Source organism: Anopheles arabiensis, chromosome 3, assembly GCF_016920715.1.
Source record: "Anopheles arabiensis isolate DONGOLA chromosome 3, AaraD3, whole genome shotgun sequence".
NCBI classification, from domain to species: Eukaryota; Metazoa; Arthropoda; class Insecta; order Diptera; family Culicidae; genus Anopheles; species Anopheles arabiensis.
The window spans coordinates 86,572,849-86,585,434 of NC_053518.1; the positions used below are offsets into that span (position 1 = coordinate 86,572,849).

The window sequence follows — 12,586 nt, forward strand, 5'->3', positions numbered from 1 at the left end:
TTCTTGGACAAAACACCCAGGAAAATCATTTTATAAGTTTCCAAATCAATGCAAAAGATGTCAGAAGTACATAAAACAATACGCATTGGAATTTGCGAAGAAAAACAAAAAGGGGATTTAGCAGTTTCTTCTCTGTGTCAGTGTAGTAAGCGAATCATTATAGAGATGGCGCTAGTGTTTAACGTATTTTCATTTGAAATAAGGAGACAACTTTTGAAGCTCATTTTGTTCGAAGTGTCACGTCGGTTTGTCGGTGGTAAATGTGCGGAGTAGAAATAGTGTAGGAATCCAGCGTAGAAATTCAGCGTAGGAATTAAGCAGACGAAATAGTGCAGGAATTTAAGTAGAATTTGTTATACAAAATGGTAAGGAATCTTTAGAACATGCATATTGTTGTCATCCACGCGATGTTCCAACCGCTGCTTTTTATCAATCTCTTGCATTTTATTTCTTTTTCTTTCCCAAATGAAAAAAACACAAACTTGTCACAACTGTCACCACTGTCACAATAACGAAGAGGATGAAAAAAATCGAAACCTGCGGATTGATAAAAAGTGCGATGAATGAATTTAATTTCGGAACATTAGTGAGGGGCCGCCGCGAAAAGTGATCCTTCCGTGCGATAACAACCCTCGAACTGCGGGGGAGCAGCAGGAAGAGGACGAACCCTTGTGTTGTGTTGGGACGAACATATCATTTTCCGGTTCAGTGCAGTGCGGAATCTAATCGCGCGGTTTCCACAGTACGCCAAGCGTGAAAATAAATTAGGGCGCCCTTCCGCCTGAGATTAGATTAATCCCCAAACATCGATAGGTAGAGCGAGAGAGAGAAAGAGAGCATCTTCCCCTGTGGGCCGGACTGCAACGTACGGGGTGGACTCGGGAGGGGCTCCGTTTGGCTCCAAAACACGCCACCGCCTAAAGCGAGTGGAAGCATGTACCAAAGCGCTTGCACTGCGGCGGCCGCCGGCGGTTGCTCCGAGCCGGAGCGCCACGACCGGGACGGGCTGATCACGCACGAGACGGCCGTCGCCCCGGTCGAGCACGACTACAGCGGGTTCGATATCGTGAAGGCCACCCAGTACGGGGCGATAGCGCGCGTGAAGGAGCTGATCGAGGCGGGCTGGGATGTGAACCAGCCGGACAGCGAAACGGTCACGCTGCTGCACTGGGCCGCCATCAACAATCGCAAGGACATCATCAAGTACTTTCTCGACAAGGGCGCGATAGTGGATGCGGTGGGCGGCGAGCTGAACGCGACCCCGCTGCACTGGGCCACCCGGCAGGGCCATCTGGGGGCGGTCGTGCTGCTGCTGGCGGCCGGTGCCGACCCTAGCCTGCGCGACGCGGAGGGCTGCTCCTGCATCCATCTGGCGGCACAGTTCGGCCACACGGCGCTGGTGGCGTACTTCATAGCGCGGGGCGTCAATCCGGACCTGCAGGACCGGGGCGGCATGACGGCGCTGATGTGGGCGGCGTGGAAGATATCCGCCCTCGATCCGGTCCGGTTGCTGCTGACGCTCGGCGCCAATCCAAGCCTGGCCGATCACACGCACGGCAATACGGCGCTGCACTGGGCGATACTGGCGCGCAACGCGACCGCCATCAGCACGCTGGTCCTGAAGGGCAAGGCGAACATGGAGGTGCCGAACCTGCGGGGAGACACGCCGCTCACGATGCTGCAGCCGCACCTGGGCTCGATCTGGATCGGCACGAAGGTGTCGGACCGGATCCGGGAGGCCACGCAGCAGTCGCACCGGCGCAACCCGCTCGTCCGCATGACGCTCGACAAGCGGTTCCGCTGGTGGAGCATGATCGCGACGCCGTTCCTCGTCTTCTACCTGGTCGGGCTGGTGTTCTGTGCCGACACGCAGATCATCATCAAAATATTCCTGCTCGCCTGCCTGTACAGCGTGGCGTACACGATCGGGCAGCACCTGTTCGACGAGAATCTGATGGCGCTGCTGCCGCTGAGCGTCTACATGGCGACGAAGCTGTGGTTCTACGTCACCTGGCTGACGTACATTGCGCCGACGGTTTCGTTTCTCGCCTCGCTGGCGTTCCTCGCGTGCAGTGCAGGGCTGTGGGTGTGCTTTCTCAAGTCGTGGCGCGGCAACCCGGGCGTCATCCAGCCGACACAAGAGCAGCGGTTTAGGGTGCGTTGGGAAAAGAAGGGTTTATTGTACGAAAAATAGGCAATTAATGGTTTGTTTGTCTTTTCTTTTCATTTCCAGACCATCATTGAACTTTCAGAGCGTGGTGCAAGCGGATTTGAACCGTCGGCTTTCTGCTCCGCCTGTCTGGTCCGGCGGCCGGTACGCTCGAAGCACTGCTCCGTGTGCGATCGGTGCGTCGCCCGGTTCGACCATCACTGCCCGTGGGTGGGCAACTGTATCGGTGTGTATTGGAGCGCATTGCGCTTCCCCTTGCGACCATTGTGTAACACGTAATTCGTTTCGTTGCAGGTGCGAAAAATCACAAATACTTTATGGGATTCCTGTGGATGCTGCTGATCATGTGCGGCTGGATGCTGTACGGCGGCTCCAATTTCTACGTGCAAACGTGCTCCATCAATATGGATGAGGGTAAAGGGGGGGTCTCGGGCACAGAATCAAAGGAAAAAAGGAGAAATGATTATTTTAGTGATGGAAAAGATGAAGTTTTCGTCGGAATCGATTCCGGAATCAGTTCCTTGGTCGGAATCGGCTGCAGAATGGGTTCCGAAATCGTCTCCGGAATTAGCACCCGAATCGGAAACGAATTGGAATTGGCTTCGGAATCGAACTCGGCGCCGGAATCGGAATTAGCTCCGAAATCAGAATCGGGTTCGAAATCGGATTCGGTTTCTGCATCTCCATAAGAAGAAACGTTTGGATTCGATGATGCTACGTATTTATAATCGCAAAGAGTCAAAATTTACGTGTGAACGATCCATTCTCATGGAGATTCCCGGACTGATTTCGCTTCTGGGGCTTTTTATTTGATTCTTTTATTTGATTATTTGAACTGATTCTCATTCCGGAGCTAATTCCATTTCTGGAATCCATACTTAATTCCGTTACCGGTGCAAATTGCGGTTCCCTGTTCGATTCCGATTCCAGAGCCGATTTTGATTTCGGAGCTGATTCCGATCCAGCAATTGATTCTGAATCAATTCCAGAATCGGCTCCGGAATGGGTTCCGGAATCGGCTCCGGATTTTTTTTCCGGAATTAACTTCCGAATCGGAATCGGCTCCTTAAATGCCTCAGGAATTGGTTCCGGAATCGAAATCGGCTCCAGAGTCAACTCCGGAATCGACTCCGAAGTCAACTCCGTAATCGGAATCGATTCCAGCATCGTAATCGGCTCCGGAATTGATTCCGAACACGGAATCGGAATCGAGTAGGTCTATTTCCGAGTTCCCACCACTGAACTAATACATATTTCCTCTACACCTCAGGTTTATGGTCAGCACTGCAAGCGATCGGTTCCTGCAATCCGTGGGTCGGCTGGGTGATGGGCAACGCGCTGCTGCACATGTCCTGGGTGACCGTGCTGACCATCTGCCAGAGCTACCAGGTCGTCTGTCTGGGCATGACGACGAACGAACGGCTGAACCGGGGCCGCTACCGCCACTTCCAGGCCAAGGGCGGCAAGAGCCCGTTCAACCGTGGGCCGGTGAAAAATCTGTTCGACTTTCTCGAGTGCAGCTGCTTCGGGCTGGTGCAGCCGCAGCGCACCGACTGGATGCAGTTCTTCGAGTTCGACAAGCACGTCGAGCACGAGCCACTGCTGCGGCCCGACAACTTTCAGTACGTCTGAGCTCGGGTCGGCAGCGAGCAAGGGGACGCACAGGAAGACGCAGCAGGACAGCAGCCCGTTGAGCCCGCCGACCGGCAACCGGAACCGCACCAGGCGGCCCGCCCGGAACCCGGCGGAGCGCGAGTTGGCCACGCTGCTGCGGACGGAAACGATCAACGCGATGCTAAAGTGTGGCAGCAAGTCGAAACTGTACTGATGGTTCAGCAGGCGACCGGCGAAGGCCGTGGTGCAGCAGTGTGAAGGTAACCAAGGTGGCGGTTGAGCAAATTCTCTAGTACCCATCGATTGCATCGATTCTCCTCTCTCTCTCTGGCTTTTTACGCAAAAAAACAGTGATAGCTGAGTGAGTTTGGATGGTGAAAGTGTGTTGGTGATTTAGCGAAGCAGTTAAAAGTTTTCCTTTCCCCGTTTCGTCCATTTTCGTCGGTGCATTTTTCCGCCTCGTTTTGTGCATTATTTACGCAGACGGCGGATGGGATAGGGCAAGCAGGTGGTCGCACTATCGTAGAATTAATTATAGTATTTTGGTAATCATTTTCCTGTGCTGTTTTTTTTTAAACATGAGTGTGGGAGTGCGCAAGAACCGAAAGGCTTTAGATAGGGAGTTAAGAAGATTACGCAGCAAATAGTGTGGGCAGGAAACGCTTATAGAAAAAAAACATAAAGCACAGAACAATGCCCCGTTCACACACAGACACACCAACCATACCAATGATGATGAAATAAGTACGCTATACAAACGGGGACAAAAAAGGGAAAATTAGAGCACGTGTTCGGCAAAAAAAGAGAAGGAAAACGAACAAATGAAAGACACAAATTACTAGCATGTAAGAAGCAAAACATATTGAAACTGTGAAGGAGTAGGGTGTAGGATTAAGGGCAAGATGAAGAAACATTTAAAAGTCAGACACACAAACCCCCATACACACCAAACAGAACGGTCGATCGTAGTAGGATGGGCGTATTATGCGTACAGAAACAAAAGATTACAATTCATTCCATTGATCGCGGTGGAAACGAGCCTGTAGTGAACCTTTGTAAAGTCACAGGACACAAAACGCATCTCGGTCACTCGGCTGACCGATTGCCGCTGTGTGTATTGCATACCATTTGCATCCTTTTAAGAGACATAAGCAAGTGACACGTACGCACTGTATTGTAAAGTGTATTGATTGCATCCAACTATCCCGTTTCCCATTGTGCTCGGTGTGTAAAAAAAAACAAAACAAAAATATGAAGAGAAACGGTTCCGTTTTGTTCATCGCTCGTGCTCCTTGCGCCATCATTAAGCGCCGTCACAAATGAAACCATTATCGATCCAGCCCAAAATCAAGCAATAAGTGTTGTTGCTAGTTGTGTTTCCAAACGTATATTTCACTATCCTAACCTAGAGCGAAATCCATGTAGATAGTGTTATAAAGAAAACTGTTGGCCAGTGCTGAGGGTCGGCGTTTCGTTGTTCGTGCCGCAAAACCCGATATGTGTGCGTGGAAGTACTGGGCGGGAGTGAGGTGACGAAAATGGGGAGGGACAAATGCAAACTAATCAACGCTGCGGTGAGCTCTATCTCGTATCCTTGCTAAACTGTTAGCTGCTATCTAATGAAGTACTATATTCAGGGAGTAAACTTATAGGGAGAAGAATTAAACACACATACACAGAGAGAAAACACCACCGTCCCTTTTGCGAGTAGAAGAGTGTTGATTTTGTAGATCGTTCTTAGTCGTTTATTCAGCTTTTTGCAAAAGTCTTTCCATTTGTGAAATTTCATCCCGCTTTGTTTTGGGCCCTTTCGATCGTCAGCACAGTTTGATTGATTGGTTTATCAAATCCGCACGATAAGCTTTCCGCAACAGTGTAAGGGTTTACTTCAACCGTTAGCTAATCTAACCCCACTCGCTATTACCGAACTATTCCTTCACAATCGTATTCCGTTCTGAAACATTCTAGTCATTCTTCAGCAGAAATCCTCTGTGCAGAACGGGGACGGCATGCACACTATTACCGGCACACGGTCGGTACCAGAATCAGAGAGTCAGTAGGGTGGTCAAACCTGGTTAAGCGAGTGCGCGGCGGAAGAGCTGTAAATTCTTCCAGTAACAAATACACACACACACGAAACAAAACAAAACAAAAAAGCATCAATTTAGGACTAACTGAACGCTTCTTCCAGCTCGCTTGTTCTTATTGTTCCTTGTGGCCCCCGCGGAAAGTGAGGAGCAGAACGAGTGTTTGCAAAACGATTCTCACCCTTCCGACCACGCGGTTTGGCCAAGCGCGCGCGCACACACACGCACTATCGTTAGGAATGGGAGAAAGCTCCTAAGCAATCGGAAAACAGTTACAAACCATATAAGGCCACCTTAAAGAAAACGGGCCCCATTGTATGTGTAATATTTCCCCTTTATTAAATGCTGGGCCCGAAGGGGGGCCTCGATGGTGCATTTAGGCGAACATACGAACCAGGCAGAGGCAAACACAAAATATAGCCGTACATATAGGAATAGAGTATCTAAACGTTAACCACCAAAAAAACTTGGAGTTCCATTCTTCTATTCGCACACCCACAAAGCACAGGCAATAATGTATTGATAATAAAGATAATAAACAGTAGATAAACAATACATAATCCGTAGGAATCGCCAACGCCAACGGGCTTGCAACGGAAAGAAAGCGTTCAATTCAAATCCAATCACACCCTTCGGCAGCTGTCAAACGCGGTCCCGCTGACGTTGACGTTTGCCGCGGCTAGTGACAGCCGGATCGTGCGGAAAGTTTATTTACATGCCGTCTTCTACCTCCCGAAAAACACGATCCCTCAGCAGTTGCGCATCGTAAAACAAGTGATTTTTTGTGTGTGTAAAGCTTAACAAATTCTAACCTGTGAAAATGCCGGCCGATATTCTTGGATTCGCTTACGCAGCAACGGTGGCCGCCGGTGGCATTGTCGGATACGCGAAAGCAGGTTTGTTGTGTGGAAGGGTCGGTCGGGGGGAGATGTTTCGCAATCCTCCGAAAGACTTTATTTTCATCCACGTTTGTTGTTGTTTTGCTCCTTTTTTGTTTTGTGGTACAGGTTCCGTCCCCTCGCTGGCAGCCGGTCTTACCTTCGGCGCACTGCTCGGGTACGGTGCGCTGCTGTCGTCGAACGAGCCGCCCCGGCCCCTGCTGCAGATCGGCACGGCCCTGGTGCTGGCCGGTATGATGGGGTCGCGGTGGGCCCGCTCGGGCAAGTTCATGCCGCCGGGACTGATCTGCGTGCTGTCCTGCGCAATGCTTGCCCGCGGTCTTATCTACCACAACCGCTATCTGCCGATGATTGGCGCCAAGCAAGAGTAGAGATTGCGTACGGGGCAGGAGGTCGTTAAATTATGCATTTATGCAACGGGCGCTGTCGGACGGGCCGGCACTGATGCAATATTTCACCCAGCGCCCAATGGGGTCGAAGGTTGTGTCGTGCCGTGGGTCGTGGAAGATAGCGTGCGCAAAGTGACAAGAACGTCGAATCACGGTGATGGGAATATAGCGATAAAATAAAAGTACTAGTATTGTTTCCATACGCTAAGGTACATTTTTGATGGTAGAGAAGGAAAAACAACACGAAAGAACGAATTGAGCTCGGTTGGATAGATACAGAAGTGAACAGAGTGATGAGAAACCTCACAGAATCCGGGGACAGAATCCGGGGAGCGGCGCAATTAGAGCAGGAATCGCTTGTCCAATGTCATCAACCGCATTGACTATGTCTGTCCGTCTGAATCAACCAGCAATAACGTACTGAGTAGATCACTTGCTGGAGCTAAGTCAGAAGCTCAGCTCAGAGGGATAACACCTCAGATACCTTCCCCTGTATCACTCGAAGCAGACTTGCGCCGGATTGGTGTCTCCAGTTGGAGATTTGCAGCACAAGACCGGGCGTTATGGCGCCACATTCTGTTCACGGCACGAGTCGACCGATGGCTCAAGTCCGTTATATATATAGGTCCCTAGCAGCTCAACAAGCTCCTTTAGCACAATCTCCATATACTGAGGAATCAGTGGTAGGCTCAATGTCCTTGAACAATATCCAATGTTAATACACTGTGCAAAGAAAGTGGAAGATATTTCCTACCTCGAGATCATCGTCCCGTTTTTTGGAGCATCTGCCGAGGAGTAATCTTCTTGACCAAGGTCTGGAACAGAATATTCATATTCATATTCATTTTTAGTTATCTACCTTCTAAAATACTTAAATAATACTTCTTACCTACGTTCCTAACCTTACAAAAATTAGGGCAGCACGTGATTATGGTAGGTTCTGAGGCGGTGTCGGAAAGAGGATAAGGGGAAGGGTTGGGGTGGATGGGGTGGGATCTTCAATCATGTTGTTCAAGAGGTTTTATTACTATTTTTTAATTCAGATTAATTATTTATTGAGTAATTATTATTCAATATTTATAATTGTTAAGTAACATTGTTGATATAGTTTCATATAGCAGTTGTTATTGATTGGTAAGTTGTTAATGGCGCTTAAATATGTGATCGTTTAACGAGCTTTGATTAGAGATAAAGTTTAAATAAAGATAAAGATAAAGAGATAAAGTTAAGCGGCGGATCTAACGGTAGGCGGACTAAGCGGCCGTCTGGAGCCCGTCGATGTAGGGGCCCCGTAGATCGATATTCTGACCCTCCCTTTTGCTCTATCATCATCTATAGGGGCCTCCATTCGTCGTACCGCTTAGCGCCCCTGATATTCTAAATCCGCCTACTAACGCCTACTAATATTGAATAAACCTACTAAAGGCACTCAAAGGTTCCAATTGGAACCTTAGCTCCATCGTTACAAATCTAATCCATCGTTACAAATTTCAAACTTTTTCTTACTTCGTACACATCATGTAAGTCACGAATTTCGATATTCGGAACGTTGGGTAACAGTGTTGCAACCTGTTGGCCAATGTCATGCCGCCGAGAAGGAAAAGAGCATATAATTAGTCGAGTCAGCCGAAGCATCGGTTCGATTGTTTTGAGAAAAATAAAACAGTTCGAATATACAGAAGTTTCTAGCACGAGCGTTTCCAGCGCAGGCAGTTTGGGAAGTGCCGCAGCTAGCTCTCGATAACGCGGCCGATCTGAATAGGAGTAACACTTGAGCCATAGCGTGTGTAGCCGGCGCATGCGTTCTGCAAACAGATCACACAGTCCGTTCAGCTGTGAGGAATCACATCTAATCAGGAGACATTCTATCGATGCAAACTGCGCCAACGATGGCCAATCAATTTGGGTGGCGTCTCCCAACTCAAGTCTTTCCAGAAGTGGCATGCGAAAGCCAGCGAACGATAACATTTTGTTGCTGTCCTTAATTGCCAAATGTCGCAGGTTCATTAGGTTGGAGAGGTGATGGAAGGATGCCGGGTTTATCATGCGCAGATACGAGAGCGACAGGCGCTCCAGCTGTACGCACGTTTCGCCAATGGCTTGCAGCGTCTCATCCGTCACCAACAGAGGGTGAACTTGTAATATCGTAAGCTGTGTTAGCTGCCGATAAAACTGACTCCCATACGTTGAATTGGCTCTCACGAGCAGGGAAAGTGAGCGATGCTTCGATAGTGTCTGCATTACCAGCTCTGTCAGCTGCTTCAGCTTCCAGTACGGTTCCTGGCCACCGTGCTGTACATACTGCTTACCAATGATGGACCCCAGATCTATTTCTAACACCGAAACGTTCAGGCTCCCCATTTTGGGGCAATCGATCCTGCCGGGCCAAACGTTGCTCAGCAACAGCTTTTGCAGTGAACGGTTGACAAGGCTCAGCTGACTAAACGGGTACGGATTATCCGTAGCTTCATGTCCGATGTACAACACTTGCAAACTTTCCATCTTAGTCACCACACCCGAAAGTTTTACGGCAATTTTGTGCAATTCATACCCGAGATCTAGCTTCAGCACAACCAATTGCTGTATCAAGCGCGTCGCGAGTAGCTTGTCGTGGGCAGCTTGCACATCATCGAGACTGCCTGGCTTAGGGTGACACCTCACGTCGAGATGAAAGCGGCGGTAGGAACGTTTTGTACGCTGCAGCAGTGTGACTGCCTCTTCCATCGTTTCTAAAACGTTTCTCAGTGGCGGAAGATCTTCTTTTCGGTTGGTTTTCTTGCGGCTGCTCAGCACAAACCGACGTGCACTGTAGTCGGCAAACATTTCCTCCAAACGGTGGCATGTTAGTGAAACTGCCTTCAATGATTCGAGATTCAGATGGTCAAAAATGAAGAAAATGAGCTGAAAGGTGAAACGGAACCATGAAACTATCCAGGAATTATTTAAAAGCTGCATTCTTACCTCTGGAGACAGCTTGTCGAAAGGGGATCCGGCATCGGAGGGTTCCATTATATTTCCGCTCCTATTAACGCTTGGATTGTTAATGTATCTGTAAAATCAGACGAATTGCTATGCTACATTCGGCTAGCGTCAAGGGGTGATTTCCTGTAGATGTGGTTTTGCGAAAACATTGGGTTTAAAACATCTGGCTGACAGTGTGTTTGGTCATAAAACCATGTTCGGCCATAAACACACGAACTGGAATTTCGCGGGCGAGAAACTCCGCCTACTGTAGACGGTCTGCCAGCGCCACAGTGGCGACATCTGGAATAGTTTGCGTAAAAGTCCATATATAAAAAAATTGTGGCCAATTTTTGCGGTATTTCATCCACACGAACTGTCAAACGATGGTTCTGGCCAGTATGGCCAGATTATTTTGGCGGTTATGGTCACTTCCAGACACACCGAAAAATCACCGTAATGAAAAAAATCGGATGAAATATAACGCATTATAACGTTTCTTTTTTCGGTAGACCGATTTCGGCCCACCAGTCGATACGGGGAAATCCAAACGAAATTGCTGATAGTTTGCCTCTATTGCACAAAATAATTCACTTTAGACTTTAACCTTTGCATTTCCAACCTTTGCCGGAATAGGTTGATTGGTTATATTTTAGGTACTGAAGCAACGTTTTTATTCCAACGCACCTTTTCTAACTCCTTGTCTGCACAAATTTTGATTCTTTCAACGTTGGGCACCAGTATTGGAACCTCGACCGGAACAGTCGTTCCGTCGCTGCCGAAAGAAAGTTGAACTGTTAGTTTAGTTAACTGCAGTAAGGGTTTCATTACATTGAGGTGATTCAAAGATGGCATATTGTGCAGTACGAGCGTTTTCAGCGCAGGCAGTTTGGTGAGCGCTGCAAATATGTTTCTATACCACGAGAGCTCTAAATCTATTGATAGCTTGATCCATAAAAAGCGGAGACGGTTCAAGGGCCCAGCGAAAAGATCACATATTTGCTTCTCCTGCCAAGGAAAGGCTTTGATCTTCAGCCATTCGATTGAATCAAATCCTTCGACTGGGGGCCAGTAAATTTCCACAAAGTCTAATAGAAGCCTTTTCAGATTGGGCAAGCGAACGTCAGCGAATGATATGACGTTTCTGGCGATTAAAATGTTCAATTCTCGTAGGTTGGTCAGATTCGAAAGGAAGCGTAACGAATTCCGGTCTTCCACTTCTAGCATTAGGAAATATAGGAGCTCCAGCTGGACGCAAGATTCGCAAATGGTCTGCAATATCCAATCTGACGCGCCGTTAAAGTTGTAGTACAATTTTTTAAGGTGTTTCAACTGTCGATAAAACTGTACCCTATAGCTTGCAGCTAATGCCGAAGAATCGGGAAACGGATTACTCTGTAAATGTTTAGTAATTACCAGCTCTTTTATGTGCTTCAGCTTCCAGTAAGGTTCCCGAACACCGTGCAGCGCATACTGCTTACCTACGATAGCCTCTATATCGAATGGCCCTTTAACGGCAAGGCTCTGCATATTGGGGCAATCGATCCTGGCCGGCCAAACGTAGTCTAGGGACAGATTATGCAGTGAACGGTTGATAAGGTTCAAGTCACTGGACAAAGGCAGATTGACATTTGTCAACTGATGTCGATAACAGATGTCTAGCTCCAGCAAGCAGTCCATCTTGGCCACCGCGTCCGACAGATGTACGGCCAAATTTCCCGATAAAGCCGGTAGATCAAGCTTCAGCACGGCCAGTTGCTGCAACAACTGCTTGTCGAGTATAGCTTGCATATGCTCGATACTATCGGCCTCAGGCTCGTACTGCACATCGAGATGAACCCGACGGTAGCGACGTTTTGTAGTCTTCAGCAAAATGGCTGCCTCTTCCACCTTTTCGGCAATTGTTCCCAGCTGATAGTTATAATATGCCAGTCTATTCTCGCGGATGCACAAGAAAAACCGATGAGCACATTGGTTCGCGCATATTTGCTCCAACCGGTGGCATGTAAGAGACAATGCCTTCAACGCCTCCAAATCAAGATAATCGCATATGGTGCAAATAAGCTGGAATGCGAAATAGAGTTGGAGCTGACACTGCCTAGGATTGATTTAAAAGTAGTTACTCACCTCCGGAGGCAGCTTGTCGAAAGGGGACCCGGCATCACACGAATCCATTATACGTTTCGATTATGATCTTTGAAAATCTCTGATTGATCCGAATATCTCTGAAAATCTCACCAACTCAACGACTCAAGAGTTAATGTTGAACGACCACGTTGCTTGGATGAATTGTATGTGAACTGCGTTACTTGGATGTATTGCGTCAATCATGTTACTTGGATGTCTTCCCATCGGATGATCGGTTGTTCAGAAGTGAGTTGTGAGAGAGAGAGAGAGAGAGAGAGAGAGAGAGAGAGAGAGAGAGAGAGAGAGAGAGAGAGAGAGAGAGAAAGAAAAACAGATACA

At 48.3% G+C, this 12,586-nt stretch overlaps 3 protein-coding genes across 5 annotated transcripts; 2 read left to right on the forward strand and 1 right to left on the reverse strand.

Moving 5' to 3' along the window:
- The first annotated feature begins 313 nt into the window (after positions 1-313).
- On the forward strand, positions 314-6,426 carry LOC120902225 (palmitoyltransferase Hip14). Its single transcript, XM_040310793.1, has 5 exons — positions 314-365; positions 518-2,155; positions 2,234-2,396; positions 2,465-2,584; positions 3,441-6,426. The coding sequence occupies exons 2-5, from the start codon at positions 935-937 to the stop codon at positions 3,800-3,802; spliced, it is 1,866 nt and encodes a 621-aa protein (XP_040166727.1). The 5' UTR covers positions 314-365; positions 518-934; the 3' UTR covers positions 3,803-6,426.
- Positions 6,427-6,547: 121 nt separating this feature from the next.
- LOC120904180 (transmembrane protein 14 homolog) lies at positions 6,548-7,367 on the forward strand. The gene is made up of 2 exons (XM_040314000.1): positions 6,548-6,767; positions 6,879-7,367. Exons 1-2 carry the CDS (start codon positions 6,692-6,694, stop codon positions 7,139-7,141), a joined length of 339 nt encoding a protein of 112 aa, XP_040169934.1. The 5' UTR covers positions 6,548-6,691; the 3' UTR covers positions 7,142-7,367.
- Positions 7,368-8,209: 842 nt separating this feature from the next.
- LOC120903822 lies at positions 8,210-12,396 on the reverse strand. Of its 3 annotated transcripts, none has more exons than XM_040313462.1 (4): positions 12,248-12,396; positions 11,602-12,184; positions 10,121-11,515; positions 8,210-10,060 (listed from the first exon to the last, which is right to left on the reverse strand). In XM_040313462.1, the coding sequence occupies exons 3-4, from the start codon at positions 10,166-10,168 to the stop codon at positions 8,630-8,632; spliced, it is 1,479 nt and encodes a 492-aa protein (XP_040169396.1). In that variant the 5' UTR covers positions 10,169-11,515; positions 11,602-12,184; positions 12,248-12,396; the 3' UTR covers positions 8,210-8,629. The 3 variants fall into 3 exon arrangements, with proteins under 3 accessions (XP_040169396.1, XP_040169395.1, XP_040169394.1); XM_040313461.1 differs by having other exon boundaries at positions 10,121-11,406; positions 11,537-12,184; XM_040313460.1 differs by having other exon boundaries at positions 10,121-12,184.
- Positions 12,397-12,586: the final 190 nt, after the last annotated feature.

Excerpts from the sequence above, each read along its gene's own strand:
- LOC120903822 (XM_040313462.1), bottom strand. The coding sequence starts at position 10,168 with ATGGAACCCTCCGATGCCGGATCCCCTTTCGACAAGCTGTCTCCAGAG. Across the intron at positions 10,061-10,120 it reads TCGACAAGCTGTCTCCAGAG|CTCATTTTCTTCATTTTTGA; the intron begins GTAAGAATGCAG and ends TTCACCTTTCAG.
- LOC120902225 (XM_040310793.1), top strand. The coding sequence starts at position 935 with ATGTACCAAAGCGCTTGCACTGCGGCGGCCGCCGGCGGTTGCTCCGAG. Across the intron at positions 2,397-2,464 it reads GTGGGTGGGCAACTGTATCG|GTGCGAAAAATCACAAATAC; the intron begins GTGTGTATTGGA and ends GTTTCGTTGCAG. Across the intron at positions 2,585-3,440 it reads CTCCATCAATATGGATGAGG|GTTTATGGTCAGCACTGCAA; the intron begins GTAAAGGGGGGG and ends TCTACACCTCAG.
- LOC120904180 (XM_040314000.1), top strand. The coding sequence starts at position 6,692 with ATGCCGGCCGATATTCTTGGATTCGCTTACGCAGCAACGGTGGCCGCC. Across the intron at positions 6,768-6,878 it reads TGTCGGATACGCGAAAGCAG|GTTCCGTCCCCTCGCTGGCA; the intron begins GTTTGTTGTGTG and ends TTTGTGGTACAG.